We start from the raw sequence: 20,178 nt of genomic DNA, 5'->3' as shown, positions 1-20,178 counted from the left end.
CATGAGCCCCCAGCGTGGGCTGCCCAGTGACAGGGCCAGAAAGAGGCATCAGTCCACCGACACAGAGGGACCTCCGACGTCCCCTGAGCACACGCACAGGGTCACACATGGGGTCCCCTCCCCTCCCGCTGAGCGTCCCAGGCCTGCCACACCCAGAGCCTGGAGGACTCGTGTCTGCCAGTGGACGAGAGGCCCAGTGGCCTCTGTCTTTCTCTGTTGTGACCAACCAGCCTCTGTCACTGGAAACCAGCAGGCCCCCAGTGTGGCGACACTTTGGGTCTGTTTTGCATTTGCTGAGACCCCCCTGGAGGCACAGTACAGAGGAACGATCATTGTAGCATGCGTGACGAAGGTCCAGCATTAGGAGCCCTGGTTTTGGGGTCCCTACAGAGGAGGGGCACAAGTCTAGCCCCACCTCCTCTTGTCCTCCAGCCTCCGCACCTCGGGGTGGACAAGGATGAGGGATGTGCTGCAGGCGCAGAGAACAGAGCCCACGTCCCCACCTGGCCGCTGTGCACATGGCCGTGGCCACCTCGGACTGTGGGCTTCCAGCCCCGGAGCCCATGTGCCTGGGCCGCCAGTGGGCGTGGGCCTGGCCTCCGAGAAGCTGGAAACATGCTTTAGAAGCTGCAAGTTTCCTGTGGCTGTAAAAACAGCTGAAACGTGCAGCCCCACCTGTCTGAGAACCTGTGCTGAGCGCAGGCAGTGCGAAGTTGGAGACGCTGCTTTGTTTTTAAAGAGTAAGCTGCTGCTGAGCAGGTGCGTGTTTTCTGATGTTGGGAGGGTGGCTCTAGGGTTGCGCTGCGTGGGGCAAGGTCCGCGTCAAGTGCATCCAGGAAACGTGTTGTTGTTGTTGTTAGGATTCTTGTTTGTTTTTGTTTTTGTCTTTTTACAGTAACGAAGGCCTAAGCCTTGGGACTTATTCTTTTTTTTAAAGTATATTTTATAGATTACGTTGTTACAGTACTCCCAATTTTTTCCCCTTTGCGCCCCTCTGCCCAGCACCCCCCTTCCCTCCAGCAATCCCACCCCCTTAGTTCATGTCCATGGGTCGTGCATATAAGTTCTTTGGCTTCACCCTTTCCTATGTTATTCTTAACTTCCCCATCTATTCTGTACCAACCGATCATGCGTCTTAATCCCTGCACCATTTCCCCATTTCCCCCTCTCCCCCCTCCCAGCTGATAACCTTCCAAATGATCCCCATACCCATGATTCTGTTCCTGTTCTGGTTTGCTTAGTTGGATTTTGTTTTTATTTTTTAGATTCATTTGTTGATAGTTGTGAGTTTGTTGTCATTTTAATGTTCATAGTGTTGATCTTCTTTTTCTTAAATAAGTCCATTTAATAATTCATATAATAATGACTTGGTGGTGATGAATTCCTTTAGCTTTACCTTGTCTGGGAAGCACTTCATCTGCCCTCCCATTCTAAATGATGGCTTTGCTGGTTAGAGCAATCTTGGTTGTAGGTCCTTGCTTTTCATCACTTTGAATACTTCTTGCCAGTCCCTTGTTGCCTGCAAAGTTCCTTTTGAGAAATCATCTGATTGATAGTCTTATAGGCACCCCTTTGTAGGCAACTATTTGCTTTTCTCTTGCTGCTTTTAAGATTCTCTCTTTATCTTTCACCTTGGGCATTTTAATGATGATGTGTCTCGGTGTGGTCCTCTTTGGGTCTAGCTTGCTTGGGATTCTCTGTGCTTCCTGGACTTTATGACTATTTCTTTCACCAAATTTGAGAAGTTTTCCTCCATTATTTTATTCCCATAAGCTTTCGATTTCTTGCTCTTCCTCTTCTCCTTCTGGCACCCCTATGATTTGGATGTTGTCACATTTAAAGTTGTCCCAGAGGTTCCTAAGCCTCTCCTCATTTTTTTCAATTTTTGTTTCTTCATTTTGTACTGGTTGGCTGTTTTTTTCTTCCTTACGTTCCAAATCATTGATTTGAACCCCAGTTTTCTTTTCTTCTGTATTCAGTTTGTGTGGATTTTCCTTTGTTTCATTTAGCATAGCCTTCACTTCTTCCCTTATGCATCTGCCATACTCAAACATATCTGTCAAGCCTGTGAGCATCTTTATCACCATTGTTTTGAACTCTTCATCTGTTAGGTTGACTATCTACTCATTTGTTAGGTTGGCTATCTCCTCGTCTTTAGTTCCTCCACTGGAACCTTGATCCATTCCCTCTTTTGGGCCATACCTCTCTGTCTCCTCATTCTGACAGGCTCCTGTGTTTGTTTTCCTTTATGTCTTAGGTAGAGCTGTCGCTCCTGTTACATTGTAAGGGACGGAGCCTTAGGGATTCATCAGTACAGGGAGACCCGTTTCACCACGTTGTGGTGCTGTGGGGGGGGGTGCCTGAGAGGGAACAATGCCACTTGCTCAGCACTCACCCCTTTTCCAGGCACTTCTCCCACTTTTGTATGGGACTGGTGCCTCTCTAGCTGTCACCCTGGCCACTGTCCCCAGAGTGGGTAGGTCTGCGGACATTCTAGGACTGTGGGGGCCCTTTAAATAAGGGGACTCTGCTGAGAGACCAGCAGTTTCTGCCTCCGCCCCAACCCCCACTGGTCTGCACAGTCAGAAGCAATGAGGCTTTATTGTTCCCGGTGCTGGAACTGTGAGCTGCATGGTCTGGTCTGGTGCTGGGAGCGCACCCCAGGTGTCCCTCCTGACTTTTTAAAATGTGTGACTGCACTTTTCGCTGGCCTGCTTCTGCCACCACTGCTGCCACCACCACACCACGTCCTCTCTGCCCCGGCTCCGCCCCTCCTACCTGTGTGGGTGAGTATTTCTTCTTTATTTCTTTGTTTGTTGGACTTCCACGCAGCTCAGTTTTCTAGAACTTCTGGTTGTCTCTACTTTTGAGGTAGTTGTGTTCCTTCTTAGGTGTCCGCTGTATTGATTTTCTCTTTCTCTGTGTTCGGTTTTATTGAATCACTTCTTAACATCATAATTTCCTTCCTGTGTCTCTCTTGGGCTTCTTTTGCTCTTTTCCTCGGTTTCTGAGGTCGGGGCCGAGAGCACGGACTTGACCGGCCCCCCCACTGCTGCACATGGTGCTGTGCACCCCTGCGCCGGTCTGCCGTGTCCCTCGGCCGTGGTCTGTGTTCACGCAGGTCAGCACAGTGTCTTCCTTTGAGGCACCTTTGACCTTTCGGTTATTTACAAGTGTGTTGGTTATTTTCCCAGTGTTTGGAGATCTTCCTGTGGTTGCCTTGGTGTTGATTTCTGGTTTGATCTCATGATTCACAAACATGCTCAGAGTGATTTCAGTTTTTAAAGACCTGGTGAGGTTGGCTTACCCAGCCCCAGACGCCATCTGTCCTGGCTGAGCTCCTTGGGCCCTCGCGTGCGTGTCCCAGTGTTGGCTGCTGCGACCTGTCTGCTGGGTCCTGTTGTTGGACTGCACTGTTGAATGTGCTGCTGATTGTCTGTGAGCTTAAGCTCTTGCAGGTTTTCGCTATTCTTCTTAGTGTGTTCCGTTGCCCACAACTTGCACATAATTCGCGTAGTTTGTTGGGCTACTGTTGTGTCCTCGTGTGTCCCTCCCGGTCCCCGTTCCTCTCAGCCCCTTTGCCTGAAGTCTCCTTTATCTGAGGTCAGCAGAGTGTCTTGTGCTTTCTTTTAATGAATGTCTGTGTGGGTCCGTCTGTCTTGTTTTTGTTGCCTGCCCTGGCCTCTTTCATTCTGTTTGGCTCCTCCTTCCAGCTGGTGGGAGGCAAGTCCCCGCAGTCCCAAGGCAGCACTGTCCCCACCAAGTCCAGCACATACTCTTCTTACAGCCTTTTCCGGAAATTTTTATTTAAAACTGAGCCTGTATCTTTCTCTGCCACTAGCTTTGTGGTGTCTTCAGGACAGACTTTCTCCAGCTTGTCGCTTATTTCCCTAAGATCCCAGGTCCTGGCGCCCATAGGAGCTCGGGGAGCGTGTGTGAGCACAGTAGCCAAGTGCTGGCCAGGGATGCACGCTGGCAACCAAGGGGACAGAGGCGGGGATAGTCGCACGTGTGCCCAGTGAGTGTGTGGAAGGGTCCGCCTGTCTGTGGGCACATCTGTGGAGCAGAGAAGAATATGTTCATGTGTTACAAGTACAATTTTTTTAAAAATTACCTCATTTCAAATGTCTTTCTGAACCTTGATGAATCAATGTGGAATAAAAGATGATGCTGATTTGGCTCATGGTGTAATCAGTTCATTGATCGGTCAGTGGAAGGCTGGTGTAGGATCTCGGCTGCAGGCACTGGGTGCTCGTCATACCCAGCTGTGCTGACATTCCCGTCCTGTGGGCCTGCTGGGGCCTCGGCTCCACGCTGCTGGGATTGCTGCTCTGCACGGGGACGCTGTTTTGTTTTGAAGTTCTTTCCTGAGCTGTGGCCCACGCCCTGCAGGCCCAGAAGCCATGCCACTCGGTCAGCCTGCTCACGGACGTGCAAAGGCCGCGCTGCTGCAGATCCGGGCAGCACAGAGGTGGGCCCGGGGGTGGGTGGGTGCTGGGCTCCTGTCACTTAAAGGACATATGAAGACCTTTCTGGAGGGGACTAAGCTGTGAGAAATGTCCTCGTTCATAGGTATCTGAGGGAATTCTCGTGGTGGTTCCCATAATTATTCCTAATCCCTCCTCCCGTTTTTCCTCTTCTCCTCCCGGGCTGCCGTACCCCTGCTTTCTGTGGTTTCTTTCTTTTTAATCTGTCCACCTGTTGTCTCGCAGATGCACAAATGAGGGGGCGGACAGGGTGTTGACACGAAGACCATTTTGTGGATGCTCGTGAGTGGTTCTTGGGGGCACCTGTCAGAGGAATGGTCAGCCTCTGGCAAAAGGTGAGGGGTCAGAGAGGAGAGCAGCACCTTTGTCAAGTTTTTATTAGCGAAGCAACGGGGACGGCTCCCACCTCACACCAGCAGGCTCTGGGGTGCAGCAAAGACTCCACAGGAAAACGCAGACCCGCACGTGTGGCCGCACCCTGGGAGTGGGCAGAGCTCCCAAGGTGGCTCCTCCTGCCCAGTCGTCCTGAGAGAACAGCCTTGTCTCCTGCCCCGTAAACCACGCCCACCCGCTCCCAGCACTGTTCCTACACAGCCCTATGCCAAGAAAAAACACAAACAAAAAAATCATAGTACAAGAAAAATAAAAACTAAAGAAACCAAACAGGCTTTTTTTCTGATAAGAGGAAGTGTTTACTTCAGGTTTCCAAACATCACCTGCCTGACAGGTAATTTCTTCCCAAATCACTCATTGCTTGTGTATGGAGATGCCTTGTGTGGGGGCTTTGTACCCGGGCACTTTGCTGAGTGCAGTTTTTAGATGTAACAACGTTTTTGTGGAGTCTTTAGGATGTTCTACGTGTAGGATCATATGTGAAAATAGAGATAATTTTAGTACTCCCCCACGCCCCTAAATCTGAAGCCTTTTACTTATTTTTCTTGTCTAACTGCTCTGGCTGGAAAGTCCAGCACCACGATGAACAGAAGGTGTGAGAGTGGACCGCCCACCCCTCTCATTCCTGATCTTAAAGGAAGGTCTTTCCATCTTTCTCCATTGATAAGATGCTTCCAGACCTCACTTCTACTATGTTCAGGGAGTCTCCTTCTATTCCTAGATGCAGAGAGTTTTTATAATGAAAGATTAAGTTTACTTTTTCTGCATCAGTTGAAATGGTCATTTCTTCCACTTTATCTTGTTGATGTGGCAGATTACATTGATTTTTCATGTTGAATGTTCCATTCCAGGAAAAACACCACTTGGTCTTGCTACATAATTATTATAATGTGCTGCAGAATTTTGTTTTCTAGTATTTTGCTGAATATTTTTACATCAATGTTCATTAGGAACATTGGTCTGCAGTTTTCATTCCTTGTAGTACTGTAGTCTGGCTCTGGATCAGGGCAGTGCTGGTCTCACAGAATGAGTTGGGAACTGTTCCCTCCTCTTTGATTTTGGGGAAAGTTTGAGAAGAATTGGTATTAGTTCTTTAAATGTTTTGTGGAATTCACCAATGAAGCCATGAGGTCCATGGCTCTTCTTTCAGGGAGGATTTTTGATTACTTATGTATCTCCTTACTATAGGTCTTTTCAGCTTTTTTATTCCTTTGTAATTTAGTTTTTGTAGGTTTTGAGTTTGTAGGACTTTGTTCATTTCGTATAAGTAATCAATTTGTTGGCAGGAAATTGTTCATATCTCTTATATAATCTGTTTCATTACTGTAGAATTGGTAGTGATGTTCACACTTTCATTCCTGATTTTAGTACTTTGAGTCTTCTCTTTTTTTTTGTAGTCCATCTAGCTAAAGGTTTGTTAATTTTGTTGATCTTTCTGAAGAATCAACTATTTGTGTCATTGATTTTCTCTATTGCATCCGTATTCTGTATTTCATTTATCTCTGCTGCAATTTTTATTCTTTCATTCTGCTGGCTTTGAGTTGAGCTTATTCTGTCTCACGTAGTTTCTTAAGTTATAACGTTAGGTTGTTGATTTGAGATCTTTCTTGGTTTTTAATGCAGGCTTTTCTTGCTGTAAATTTCTCTGTGACCACTGCTTTCACTGTGTCTCATACATTTTGCTAAATTATGTTTTTGTTTTCATTCATCTCTCCATATTTTCTAATTGCCTTGTGATTTCTTTGAGACGTTGGTTGTTTAATTTCCCAGTTTTCTTTGTGTTATTGATTTCTAACTTTATTCTGTTGTGGTCAGCAAAGATACTTTGTGTGGTATCTCTCTTTTTAAGTTTATTGAGACTTAATTTGTGGCCTAGCATATACTATCCTTGAACATGTCCCACGTGCATTTGTGACAATGCTGCCACTGCTGTGGGGGGGGGTGTGCCTATTGGATGTAGGCGGGTCATTGTGTCCTCACTTAGCTTCTCTCTGGTGACTCATTAGGTAGCTCTTTGTGAGGGGCCTGCTGAAGTCCAACTGCCATTAGAGAACTTTCTTCCTTCAGTTTTGTCACTTTTTGTCTGTGGCTATTGTCTTCATGATTGCCCTGTAGATTACATGTATATTCCTAAGGTTAGATCATTCTAATATAAATTCATAGCTACCTAACTTCAGCAACATAGGAAAACTGCTCCTTTACAGCCCCATTCCCAGTACTTTTTGATTGTTGATGTCATAAAATCACATCTTTGTACATGTGTGTCCCCAAAGACAAACTAATAATTCTTGCAAATGCTTTAGTGTTTTAAGTAAGGTAGAAAATAAGACTTGATGTTACAGACTAAAGTAACAATAATACTCGTCGTCGTCGTCGTCGGCAGCTGTCCGTCTCGAGAGACGATGGTGTAGCTTCTCAAGAGTCCATCTGCACCGCCGAGAATGGCTGTGCAGTCCGACTCGGGAGTGACACGGTATCTGTCTCCTCCCGTGTTGAATCGACATCTTGCGATGACGCTGAAGCTACAGAGCCTGGGCAGGGTAATATGGAGGGTCTGCTGTTGCCCATGCAGCAGACCCCCCCTCTCTTCGCAGCTGAAGGGTCCAAGGGAAAGACGGAGTCGATACAGCTTGGGTTCAGGTGCGCCGCAGGAGTTGCCGGTGTTGACTACAACGTCAAACCGCCTTAGGGACTCTGGCTCCGGATTTTCTGTCGGGGTTTACTCCCTTAGCCTTTCTCCTGAAGAGGTATGCCGCAAGGCAGCGGAGGTTTTTTGGAGTCAGAGTTTTCCTTCTCTGATGTACCCTGACTGGAAGATCGAACCAGCAACACTTAGCTCGCAGGCCGACGCTCAATCCACTGAGCTAAACCAGCCAGGGCAACAATAATACTAGCTTTCAGATAAATAATAGTTTCTCTAAATTTTCCTTTAAGTGTCTTAGTTTCTTACATCACAGAGAAACAAAGTGTGCAGTTCCGAGCCATTGTTATAATAATACGAGCTTTTAAAAGTGCACATGCATCACCTTTATTGAGATCTGTACTTCTCCATGCGGCTCCGAGTGACTGTCTGGGGTCCCTTCTTGTTACCCACAGGACTGTCCTGAGCACTTTTGCCAGGTGGGTCTGGTGCTCTGAGACTCCTCAGCTTCTGTTTATCTGGGAATATCTGGATTTCTCGCTTATAGTTTTGCTGGATATAAGATTCTTGGTTGATAGTTTCTTTTCTTTTAGTGATACTTTATATCAGCCCACTGCCTTCTGCTCCCAAAGTTTCTGATGAGAAATATGCAGATGAACTCACTGAGGACTCCTTGTATGTAATGTATGTAATGCCTGTCTTCTCCTGTGCTGCTATTCAAGATTCTCTCTTTGTCTTTGTCTTTTGAAATTGTTATTGTAATCTGTCTCAGTTTGGGGCTCTTTGACTTCATCTTACTTAAAGTTTGTTGAGCTTCTTGGATGAGCTTCTATATTCATACGTTTTATCAAATTTGGGAAATTTATGGAGTTACTCTTCAAATAGTCTCTGCACCCCTTTTTTTCTTCTGGTGTTGTTTGCCTAAAATTAAAGGCCTTTTAAAAAGAGAAGCAAACGAGTGTTTATTTGGGATAAATAAGAAGAGCTAATCAGGAAGCACTGATTCAGGCAGAAGCCCAAATAGTGTTCTGGGTAGGAAACAAGGCAGCAGCATTTACGAGAAGGGGAGGGGACAGTTACATCCGTAGAAGGAAGATGTTTCTGTCAGTGCAGACGACACAACAGTGACGCCAATTCTAAGTCGCGCTTTAGGTTTCCAGTCTGGTCGTCGTCGGCGTAGTTGTAGTATTGTAGCTGTTTTACTGTTGTCGGGGCAGTTCGGGGGCTCAAGTTTGCTTAGGCCCCACCCAAGTTTGTTCTGCTGCTTTTTAACACTCAGAGTTTGAGACAGAAGACATGCAAGGCAGTTTGTCTGGGACGGCAGCTCTGGCTCCACTTTAAAGGGGCTCGTTTTTATTATTATTTGCAGTGGGCTTGTGGTGTCCCACAGGTTCTTGAGGTGCTGTTCATTCACTATTATTCAGTTATTTTATTTTTACTATTATTCAATTTTTTAAAAATATTTTAATTATTTTTAGAGAGAGAGAAGGGAGAAAGAAAGAAAAGGTGAGAGACATTGATGTGAGAAATATCAATCGGTTGCCTCTCATACGTACCCCGACCGTGGACCGAACCCACAACCTAGGCCTGTGCCCTGACCAGGAATCAAACCGTTGACCTTTCGCTTTGCAGAACGACACCCAACCAACTGAGTCACACCAGTCAGGACTCAATATTTTTTTTTTTTTGACTTCTCAGTAATAGTAATTTACATTGACCTTTGTTAAGTTAATTGATTTCTTTTTTTAAAAAAATTATTTATTTATTTATTTTATTTCTTTAGAGAGGGGGGAAAGGAGAGAGAGGGAGTTTAGAAACATCACTGTGCGGTTGTCTCTCACTTGCGCCCCCCACTGGGGACCTGACATGCAACCTAGTCATGTGCCCTGACTGGGAATCGAACCAGCGACACTTGGCTCGCAGGCCGACCGACGCTCAATCCACTGAGCCACAGCAGCCAGGCCTAATTCCTTCTTTTGTTTGTTCAAAGCTGCATTTGAATCTCTCCAGTGAATTTTTTGTTTCAGTTATTATACCTTTCAGCTCCAGAGCTTCTATTTGGTTTCCTCTTAGGTTTTTATCACTTATGGATATTTTCATTTTGTTCACGCATTGCTTTCTTATCTTTTCAGAGATAGTTTCTGTTTAGTTTTTTTGTTTTTTGTTTTGTTTTGTTTTTAATGAGCCACACTCTCCTATTGCTTTGAAAGCCCTGGGGTTTTTTCTTTTTGTTTTTGTTTTTAAACTTAACACTGGACATTTGGATCTAATAACTTTGGAAATCAGATTCTTCCCCTTCCCAAGAGTTTGTGGGGTTTTGGTCATTTAAAATAATTTTTTTTGGTAGGTCTCTCTCTGTGCCTAGAATCAGCCTGAGGTGTAAACATGTCTCCTAGGGTCTTTTCTGAGCCTTTTCCTAGGGAAATGTTTTCACTTTCTAATTTTCCTCTATCTGCAGTTGTTTTTGAATGTTGTAGTCCTTAATGTCTGGCCGAGTGGCATGGCTCCCTTTAAATCTCCTGGAAGCCACTTAAGCCATGGGGGGAGGACCTTGCTACCTGGGGAAAGGGGCCACAACAATGCTCGCCCACCTCTTTGTCCTCATCTCTTTACCCAGAAGTGGCACTCAGCCATCAGCACTGACTCCCAGTATCAGGAGAACAGACTCTTTTTGCCTCGGCTGGCTCCCATAGTGTGTGTACAAGCTGCTCCGTGACCACGTGCACAGCCGCCTGCCAGGAGGGCTGGGGTTGGCGATGGCAGCTGCTGTGGTATAGAGGGAATCGACTAAAATTGACCACTGTTAGGTCCACCTCCTCTTACAATTGCAAGCCTTCCAAAGTTCCCCAATAGTGACTCCAAACAGATTCCACCCCCGCAGTTGTCCGAGGAGAAGTTCCTGGTGCGCCCTCTGCACCATCTTCCCGAACCCAGGCAGGCACATCTAACCCTTCAGTGTGTTGTTAATTTTCTGTATTGCAGGGTCTTGTCAGTACCTCTTCACCTTTCCATCATTTCATTGGTTGCTGTGGGTCAGTTTGGAGATTGGTAGAAAGTTAGTTTTAGGGAAGCAACTGTACTTGAACTTGGCCTCAGACGTTTGCCTGGTGATATGGTTGGGCCAGCTTGCTGGACACCATGATAGCGGTGCCGGGGGCTATTTGATGCTTTTCATAACAGGGAAGTGTGACAAGCGTGATAATATGAACCGACAGTGCCACTCCGAGGCACGTGTGTGAGATGCATGCGGGGTTCCCGTGCCCTGGAGAGCTGAGAAGTGGCTGGACGGGGAGCGGCCGCCGCAGACAGAGCCGAGCTCTACCGCAGGCAGTCTGGGCTCCTGGGGTCGCCGCGGGGTTTGACTGCGCTTTGCCCCCGCATGTCCTCTGTCCTGACTGTCCCCTCTGCTCTTCCAGAGGAGGCGGAGCACGGCCTGGCCACCGGCTCGCTGTCGCGGCGCAGGAAGGCGCTGGTGCTCAGGGAGGAGGGACCCCGCCGGCGCGCGCACCTGCACATCGGGCTCCCGCACGACTTCCGCCCCGTGTCCTCCATCATCGACGTGGACATCCTGCCCGAGACGCACCGGCGCGTGAGGCTGTACCGGCACGGCTGCCAGAAGCCGCTGGGCTTCTACATCCGCGACGGCACGAGCGTGCGGGTGGCGCCGCAGGGGCTGGAGAAGGTGCCCGGCATCTTCATCTCGCGCCTGGTGCCCGGCGGCCTGGCCGAGAGCACCGGGCTGCTGGCCGTGGACGACGAGGTGCTGGAGGTGAACGGCATCGAGGTGGCGGGCAAGACGCTGGACCAGGTCACGGACATGATGATCGCGAACAGCCACAACCTCATCGTCACGGTCAAGCCGGCCAACCAGCGCAACAACGTGCTGCGTGGCGGCCGCGCGTCCGGCAGCTCCGGCCGCTCCTCGGACAGCACGGCCAGCCGCCACAGCCTGCCCGCGCCCGCGCCGCTCGGCCTGCACCCCGACGACATGGAGAGCGACGAGGAGCCCGACGTGGTGCTCGAGGGCGCGCTGGAGCCCCGGCCGGCGCCCAGGCCGCCCGGCAGCCTCACGCGGCTCAACGGCGCGGGCCCGGCGTCCGGACTGCACGGCCCGGGGCGCGACGGCGGCGTCCTCCGGCTGCTGAGCTCGCTGCGCTCCGACCCCCGCCACAGCCTGGCGCTGCCCCCGGGCGGGGTGGAGGAGCACGGGCCCGCCGTGACCCTGTAGCGGGGCGTGTCCTCTCACTTCTAAATCAGAACGTCATTGTGTGCGTCGCCCCTCCTTCTGTGTTTTTATTTATCCCTCCTTTTTCTCCCGCAGCCCTGCTCTTCGTTTGAACTCATGGACAGAAGACAAAAATACTGTCTATTTTTATAAGGTTCTCCACAAACAGAAATTGCACGCGCGCAGGCGCACCAGGCCAAGTACAGGTCCAGGGTCTTTGTGAAGTGGTAGAAAGGATCTGACCAAGTGTAGAAAATACTCCATTCTTAAATTTCAAAAACTGTGTTTCTTAAATGGAGCTTTGAGGTTACTTTTTAAATGGACAAAGTCATGCTTTTAACTTTAGCCATGCAAACACACGCTGCTTGTTGTCACCCCCTCTTCTCTGCTTCCCGCCGACCCTGCTGGGGGGCCGGACGCTGTGCACACGGTCCAGGGCGGCTTCCGAGAACAGACGCACCCACGCCTGAAACAGGCCCGGCTGCAGAAGGTGGCCTTCAGGTTGTCGTTGTTCATGGTCCTATTTCAAATAAGCAAACGGGTGCTGAGCTCGCAGGCCTCACCGGGGAACGCTCTCCTGAGGTCGCGCTGTGGGGCGCGCGGGGAAGGGCTGTCAGGGGGGTGGCAGGGAAGCAGCCGGCTGCGCTCAGCAATACCGTTTGTGATCAAAAGCCAATATTGACTCGGAGATAAAGCCAGCCTTTCCCATGGCTTCCCTGAGTCAGAGCGTCAACTTTTGAGATGTTTCCGCAGAACCTTGAAATGTCATAGACATTTGAGAGGATAGGTCTGTTATCTTCATTTTTAAAGAAAAAGTCATATGAAACTTAGTAATTTTTTAACACAGATTAAGTCACTTCACTTTGATCTTATAGCAATATTTACATATTTAGTAATTTTGAATGTTTATTCCTGTTTTATACCAATGAAATTTTATATGAAGTGTATATTCTGTCTGACTCCTATGTTGAGGAGAAAATGTTACAGTTATATTTTGAAAACTAAACTTTGACCAAATAAAGCTTTCATATAAATACAGGTGAAAATATTTTTTTAGGTGCCTTTTCAATGCAGCTTCTTCCCCTGTCGCCCTGCACCCCCTGCTGGTTGGTGGCAGATTTGTCCTGCCTTCGAGGATGTCAGGCTAACAGGAGGAAAACTGTATCTCGTTTTTATTTTTCCTGAATTTGTTAAGTGAAAAGCAAATTATTTTTATTTTGTGCAGAAACTATTTATTGTTCAGAAATAGCTTTTGTGGAGTAGTTGTTTCCTGCACCTATGTTTGGCTTTTTTATTTGAATGCTAGGCTCTCTGTCCATTTCGTTTCTAGGCACAGGGCAGACCAAAGACACTCCCCCTTTGAGGTCGGAGAGAGAGTGCACACACTCTCAGATTTATGAGTTCCAGCGAACTGTACGGGTGTCTGGTTCGGTGTGCCAGCACTTGGAAGGTTTTTTTTTGTTTGTTTCTGGTTTTTTTTTTTTTTTTTAATATGACAAGTATTATATAACCAAAAATGCAATGGTAACGTACTACCACAAAGGAAATGTTCTTTTGCTATGTTATTGCTGGTTCATGAGTATCTTGTTGAATAACTGTGTCTGTTACCAAGAAAGAAAATTATATTTCTTACCATGTTTTAAGTTGTTAAGCAAATGTGAACATTTTCTAAAGAAAACAGGAGTATTACTCAGATTTGTAGGCTACCCATAATTTCAGGAGTTATAGACTGCTTGGAACAGCTGCTTAAGAGTATTTTTCTACCCAGGTCTATCCTTCTTCCATTTTCTTAAAAAAAGAAGCAATGTTGTATTACATGTTAAAGCTTTCTTGGTTTTATATATCAGAGAATAAAAACATTTTCTTTGCTTTCAGTGTGTTATTCTTTATTTGTGTTCTAAACAACAGGAAGAGTGTCAGTGCTAACACTGAGCAGAGGCAAACTTACAGCACAGGTGGGACCATCAGCACGTGCCTGTCATGGGTCATATTTGTTCACTCAATCCTCTCATGTTCTTCATGAGGCAAGTTTTATCCTCATTTTACAGATGAGAAAATGGGCCCAAACTCAAGCAGATAGTAGATCAATTTAAATCACCAAATTATGGGAGATTGATGTGTCTTAGGTGTAGAACCTTTGAAGTCCTCCAAAAAAGCTTTCCAGAATACTTACTATACAGTCTTTCCTAAATAAATTTTGGTTTGAAAATTTCTGTTAACGTGTTATCCTTCTGATATGACTAAATGTATAGTGCATAGCCTCATGATCTACTCACTCAAGAACTTTACTCTTGTTACGGTAATGGAGGGAGCACCAAAAACTCCTGGGAGAGTCAGTCTCAGACAAGAACACTGAGCCACAGGCAGCCCTTGCCCAGGTCCAAGTTGGGCGAAACAAACAGTTGGACATTTGCCCTCACAGCCTGACGAGATGGTGTCGAGGCACTATCAAAAAGACAGGAAGTGTTGGTGAGGACGTGGAGAAAAGGGAACCCTGGTGTAGTGCACTGTTGGTGGGAATGTGAACTGGTGCAACCAGTGTTGAAAACAGCATAGATGGTTGTAAAAAAATTAAAAATATAACTACGTTATGATCTAGGTGTAAAAAAATAAATAAAACACCAAAATACTGATTTAAAAAGACATACGAATCCCTATGTTCATTGCAGCATTTATTTCAGTAGCCAAGGCATGGAAACAACCTAAGTGCCTGGCACTGGATGATGGATAAAGCTGTGGTACATCTATACAATGGAATATCACTCAGCCATGGAAGAGAATGAAATCTTGCCAAATGTGACAACATGGATGGACCTGGAGGGCGTTATGATAAGCAAATAAGTCTGATTATAAAGACAGATACAGTATGATCTCACGTGTATGCAGGATTAAAAACAAAAACCCAGCTCATAGGTACAGAAAACAGATTCATGATTGCACAAGGCAGGGGGTGGGTGGGAGAAATGATGGGAAGAGATGAAAAGGTACAAAACTCAGTTATAAAGTAAGTCATGGGGTTGTAATATAGAATGGTGACTCTAGGTAATAATACTGAGCTGTATATTTGAAAGTTGTAAGAGTAGATTTTAAAGTCCTTATTATATTAAATTATACCTCAATAAAAAAGGTTTTAATGAGAATCCAGATTATCACAACTTACAGCACTGTAATTTTTTCCATTAAATAATATCTCCTGCCCTGGCCAGCTAGCTCAGCTGGTTGGAGCATTGTGTTGATATACCAAGGTTTTGGGTTCAATCCCCGGTCATGGCACATACAGGAAGCAACAGATGACTGCATCAATAAGTGGAACAACAAAGTGATGTTTCTTTTCCTCTCTCTAAAATTAATAAAAATATGTAAAAAATTGATGACCCCTCGCTCCAAAACCAAGAAGTTAACATTGATATCCTTGATCTCATTCTCACTTTGCCACTTGCCTCTATAACATCCTTTACAGAATCACTCATCACAATTAGTTGTCTTCAGTTTCCTTCAATCTGAAACTGTTCTTCAGCCTTCCTTGATTTTCATGTCCTTGAAACTTTAGAAGCATACAGTTATTTTGTAATGTGGTTTTGTCACATGGTAAGTTTTGGGTCATGTCCCCTTGGCAGGAATAATAAGTGACACTGTTCCTCATACTTTCATACAGATGGCACACCATTTTAATTTTTCCCGTTACTGATGTTGCCCATTACGCTGACCACGTCATCAAGGTGGTATCTGCAAGGTTTCCCCAGCAAAAAGCTATTCTTTTCCCCTTAGTAGTTAGTATTATGTAGGGAGGCACTTTGGGACTATGGGAATATTCCTTATCAAATTTCAAGTAATTTATTTAGCTCAATAGAAGCTAATGGATTCCTGTTGTACTCAATGAGTTACAATCCATTACTAACGTTATTTATTTTGATGTCCAAATGACCGAGATTTGGCTTGTGGGGGTCTCTTCAAGTTCACTTGTAGATCTTCATTATATCCCCATCATTCCTGAAGTACATTCTTGCTTTCTGGGTCAACAAGCTGTTTTATGTTCACCTTATCCTTTTCCTGCCTGAGACCTGAAGTCAGCTGCTTGTCCAGGAGCTCTGGTTCCTGTGGTGGAGAACGGGATTTCGGAGCTTAGATCTGCGCCCTAGGTCAGCTCCTGGTGTCGCAGCTGTCAGCCTCCTGGGGATGGAACTGGCTGCATGTTTGTGTGTGCAGTAACGCCACATGTGTGCATGTGCATGTATGAGACAGTTGGCTCCCAGGACTCTTGTCCAGTAGGTTCTGTACAAACACACAGGTCACCACATGCACGCCACACAGGGCCGCCCTCTGCACACTTGGGCTGTTCACCTCTCTGTGCCTGCCCCTGTCTGGGGCTTCTCCATGCCCAGAAATCCTCCCCATGGCACACGTGCTGACAATGGCCGTAGTAACTTCCCGCTGCGCCAAACCCAGCTTCCTTCCCAGTCCTGCTCCCCTCGCCAGTGCCCCACACCCGCATGGTCCCCGATGTGATTTGCCCCATGTCTGACTGAGAGGGAAGGAAGGGGAGAGATGGGCTCTTGATACGAGCATACAGACATCCTGCCATAGGAGTAATATCAAGTGTATTTACTCACAGAAATTACAGCAAGAACCTGTCAGCTTCTCAGACTCTGGTTCGCATATCACCTGATTGTGCCCTCCCTGATCCTGTAACACAGACACAGTGCGGCTTATGGCTGAGGGCTTTGGGCTCCATGGATTCCTGCTTCATCCGCAGCATCCAACAGACTTGCACATAATAGCATCCAGCGGATATATGGAGAATAAGTCACGATGGTAACATAATTACAAGAAAGAGGCAGGAGAAATTGTCGCTAGCACCCAGTCTCTGCAGGCAGTTTACAGGGTGGGACTGGGCCCAGCAGAAAACCCCACTCAAACTCGCCTGGTGTGGTGATGAGGCTTTATTTCAACAAACATCAAATTTGTGTCTAGACCAGATAAATGTGTATCATCTGGCTCCTTGCCTGTCCACCCCACAGGCAGCCTCGACCCCTGGGCTCCTGGGCTCCTGGGCTCCTGGACGGGGTGGAGAGTCATGGGGCATCTCCACCTCTGGGAATATCCCAGAGACACTGCAAAGTGCACAGCTGCAGCATTTTTGCTGAGTGAAAGGGACAGTGCAAAAGGAAAGTTTCAAGAACACTTTCTTGGGACTGGTCCTGACAGGAGAGCTTGTTCCTGCAAGGCACTGCTTTTTGTTTTCTTGCACTCAAGTTTCAAAGGCAATGAAGACATTAAATTATTTGTTTATCCTAGAACTTTGCTACAGGGGGTGGTCAACAGTCATACCAAGGACCTTCCTTCTCCTTCTCAAACTCCAAGCTTTGAAACATTCACGCAGTTGAACAGCTCCTCATTTCAACAATGACAGCAATGACTCTGTGTACATTGGCTTCATGGGTCGATTGAATCTAGTCTCTTTCCCAAATGCAACACTGTTAGATGAAACAGTACTTTTATTGTAAGCAATTAAATAAGGACACATTAACTTTGTGCAAAGTACAGAAAACACAAAGAAGAAAATTACTCCCAGCCTCACCATTCATTTGTGGCAGAGGCTTTCCTGCACGTCACTTCTTGTGCCACACACATGCTTCATATTTGAGCCACACTAGTACCTTGGACACTCAGAGTACTAGTTAAAAGCAAATGAGAACCATATTTGCACACCATGCTAATGGCAGCATTATCTACAGTAGCTGGAATGTGCAAGAAATGCAAGTGTCCATGGGCAGATGGATGAGTAAGAAAAATGTGGTCCATGTACACAATGGATCATTATTCAGCCTTAAAAAGAAGGACATCCTGACTCACACAACATGAATGAACCTGGAGGCTGTGATGGTAAGTGAAATAAAGCAGTTACAAAAAGACAAATACTGTGTGATTTCACTTATGTGAGGTACATAGAGTTGTCCAAATCAGAGGCATCTTTCTGTGGCATCACAATGGCGCACACAAAAGTCTTGGCAGATGCACTAAAAAGTATCAGCAATGCTGAAAAGAGAGGCAAGAGCTAGGTCTTATTAGGCTGTGCTCCAAGGTTATTGTCTGGTTTCTAACTGATGATGAAGCATGGTTAAGTTGGTGAATTTAAAATTACAGATGACCACAGAGCTGGGAAAATTGTAGTGAATCTCACAGGTGTGCTAGACTAGTGTGGAGTGATCAGGCCCAGATTTGCAGATCAACTCTAAGACCTAGAAAAATGGCAGAATAACTTGCTTTTGTCCCATCGGGTTGTTTTCATTGTACTGACAACGTCAGTGGGCATTATGGGCCATGAAGAAGCAAGACAGAAACATATGGGAAGGAAAATCCTGGGATTCTTTTTGTAGGGATATAATGCATATGTGCAAATGGTGCCTCAATGGGGAAAAAAATAAGAGACATAAAGTAGGTGGTGGGTGTGAGGGACTGGGGAGGCAGAGGGGGGAAATGAGTGTTTAAATGGGATAGAGTCTCAATTTGGGAAGGTGAGGAAGTTCTGGAGTGGATGGCTGCGTTGGATGCACAACCATGTGGATGTAAGCAATGCCACTGAGCTGTGCACTGAAAAAATGGTGAAGACAGTTAAATTTATGTGTATTCCCCCCCCCCAAAAAGGGAAAAAGAGCAAAGGAGTACAACTTACAGTTGTAAGCAGCACTAGAAGTACATTTCTGAATTCTTAGATGATTTGTTCACTGAGGTCCCTGCCTCTTTTCAGGGTGCCTGTGTACAATCATTGCTTTTGCACACTGCTCTGTTTGCCTGTAGTCTGATAACACTTTAAGACCAAAAGTAAAGGGAGCAATAAGTCATTTTGGGGGTCTGTGTTTGGAGGGATATTAAAGGTCACATGACAGTCTTTTAATGATACTCAGACCTCATTGTATTGCACTTCACTGGTGCTGTGTTTTTTACAACTTGAAGGCAATATCCTCCACCCGCAAAAAAAGCACAACTCCTTTTATGGTGAGACTTGCTTTATTTCTGTGCTTAGAACTGAGTCCATAGTATCTGTTCCTGTACACTGAGTTCTTACCAGTGTGTCAGGCTGGTCCTTAATTGCAAGGAACAAAACGACTGATTTAAGAGTGCTTTGGAGTACTCCGGGGGGAAGGTGAGGGCCGAGAGATCGGGGGTCCCGTGGTAAAAGGAAGGTGGAGTCTTCTGACTGGATGTGAAATGCAGTCCCTACAGGAGAAACCCAGAACAAACACCATCCTCTTTCAGTGAAAACAGGACCTGTGCACCCTTTACGTCTTGTGGTTTTAAAGAACAACATCTTTCTGCCCTTCCCTGGCAGAAGCAGAGCAGGTACAGGGTCGCAGGAACTGTCATCATATACCTCCGAGAGTAGCCCAAGGAAGAAAAGCACTTCACTTCTATGATGCTATCTAGTGTGGAAGCTAGTAATAACTCCATTGTGAAGGTCATCCAAAACACACCTCTTTTCTGCCATCTAGTGTGCATCTTAGGAATAACACCTGTGTGGAGCTCACCTGAAAAAACTGTTGTATGTTGCCATTTCGTGTGTAAATTTGGAGTAACATGTGTAAATATCACCAGGAAATTCAGAACTGTACTGCCATCTAGTGTGCAACTAGTGAATAACACCTGAGCATGTTTCATTATAAAAAGATATTTTCTGCTGCCATCTCATATGCATTTGGTGAATGACACCTGGCTGGTTGTCCCCCCCAAAAAAGAAACAAACAAAAAAACTAAAAAAAGGTTCTTCTTTGCCTTGAAAATTTCTCCTGTTGCAGGTTATGAAGAAAAGCATTGTTCTGTTGCCATCTAGTGTACAAGGAAAAACTATAGTAGAGGTCACCAGGAAACTCAGTGCTTTGCTGCCATCTAGTGTGCAACCAGGGGATAACTCCTGAGTGTATGTCCCGAAGAAGTTTTCTGCTGCTGTTGAGTGTGCTATAACACCTGAGTGGTTGACACACCGGAAACTTTCCTTGCTGTAACGTGGTGCTCATTTCGGGACTTATTTTCCTACCTATGTTAACAGTGAGCTCCATAAAGTGATGCTTGTCACTTCAAGTGAAGTGTGTCCTATTATACACTATACGTCTGTCCCTGTGCCTGACATTAGTAAATGCTTCACATATATTTACTAAGTGAACGCTCTCCCTTACTAAGGTCCTAAGACCTCCCTCCTTGAAGAAACACTTGCGCAGCCAGGTTTCCCCACTCCGTCTTCTCCCCGTCCAGTTGGGGCCGTCCGTCCACACCCCTGCAGGGCCGCTGTCGGGGGACCTCACCTGGCTGGGCTGCTCAGTTCACCGTCACTGTCGTCCTAAGACCAACACTGTCCAGCCCGGGTCCGGAACCCTTCGCAGATCTCAGATTCTCCCCACCCGTGGCTCGTCTGTCCCCTCTCTTCCCTCCCAGCGGCC

General features: G+C 46.3%; 1 protein-coding gene and 1 pseudogene across 1 annotated transcript in view; both read left to right on the top strand.

Moving 5' to 3' along the window:
• The window catches only part of PARD6G (par-6 family cell polarity regulator gamma), a 53,415-nt gene extending 40,225 nt beyond the window's left edge, over positions 1–13,190 (top strand). Inside the window, exon 3 of the mRNA XM_090285361.1 lies at positions 10,938–13,190. Within this exon, the coding sequence (XP_090141487.1) occupies positions 10,938–11,749 (812 nt within the window). The 3' untranslated portion in view covers positions 11,750–13,190. The remainder of the gene's footprint in view (positions 1–10,937) is intronic.
• Positions 13,191–17,733: 4,543 nt separating this feature from the next.
• On the top strand, positions 17,734–18,123 carry LOC150002415 (small ribosomal subunit protein uS8 pseudogene; annotated as a pseudogene).
• Positions 18,124–20,178: the final 2,055 nt, after the last annotated feature.

The sequence above is a fragment of the Furipterus horrens genome, unplaced genomic scaffold (assembly GCF_987537825.1).
Source record: "Furipterus horrens unplaced genomic scaffold, mFurHor1.1.pri manual_scaffold_8, whole genome shotgun sequence".
NCBI lineage: Eukaryota > Metazoa > Chordata > Mammalia > Chiroptera > Furipteridae > Furipterus > Furipterus horrens.
This window is presented reverse-complemented; position numbering and strand designations above follow the sequence as displayed.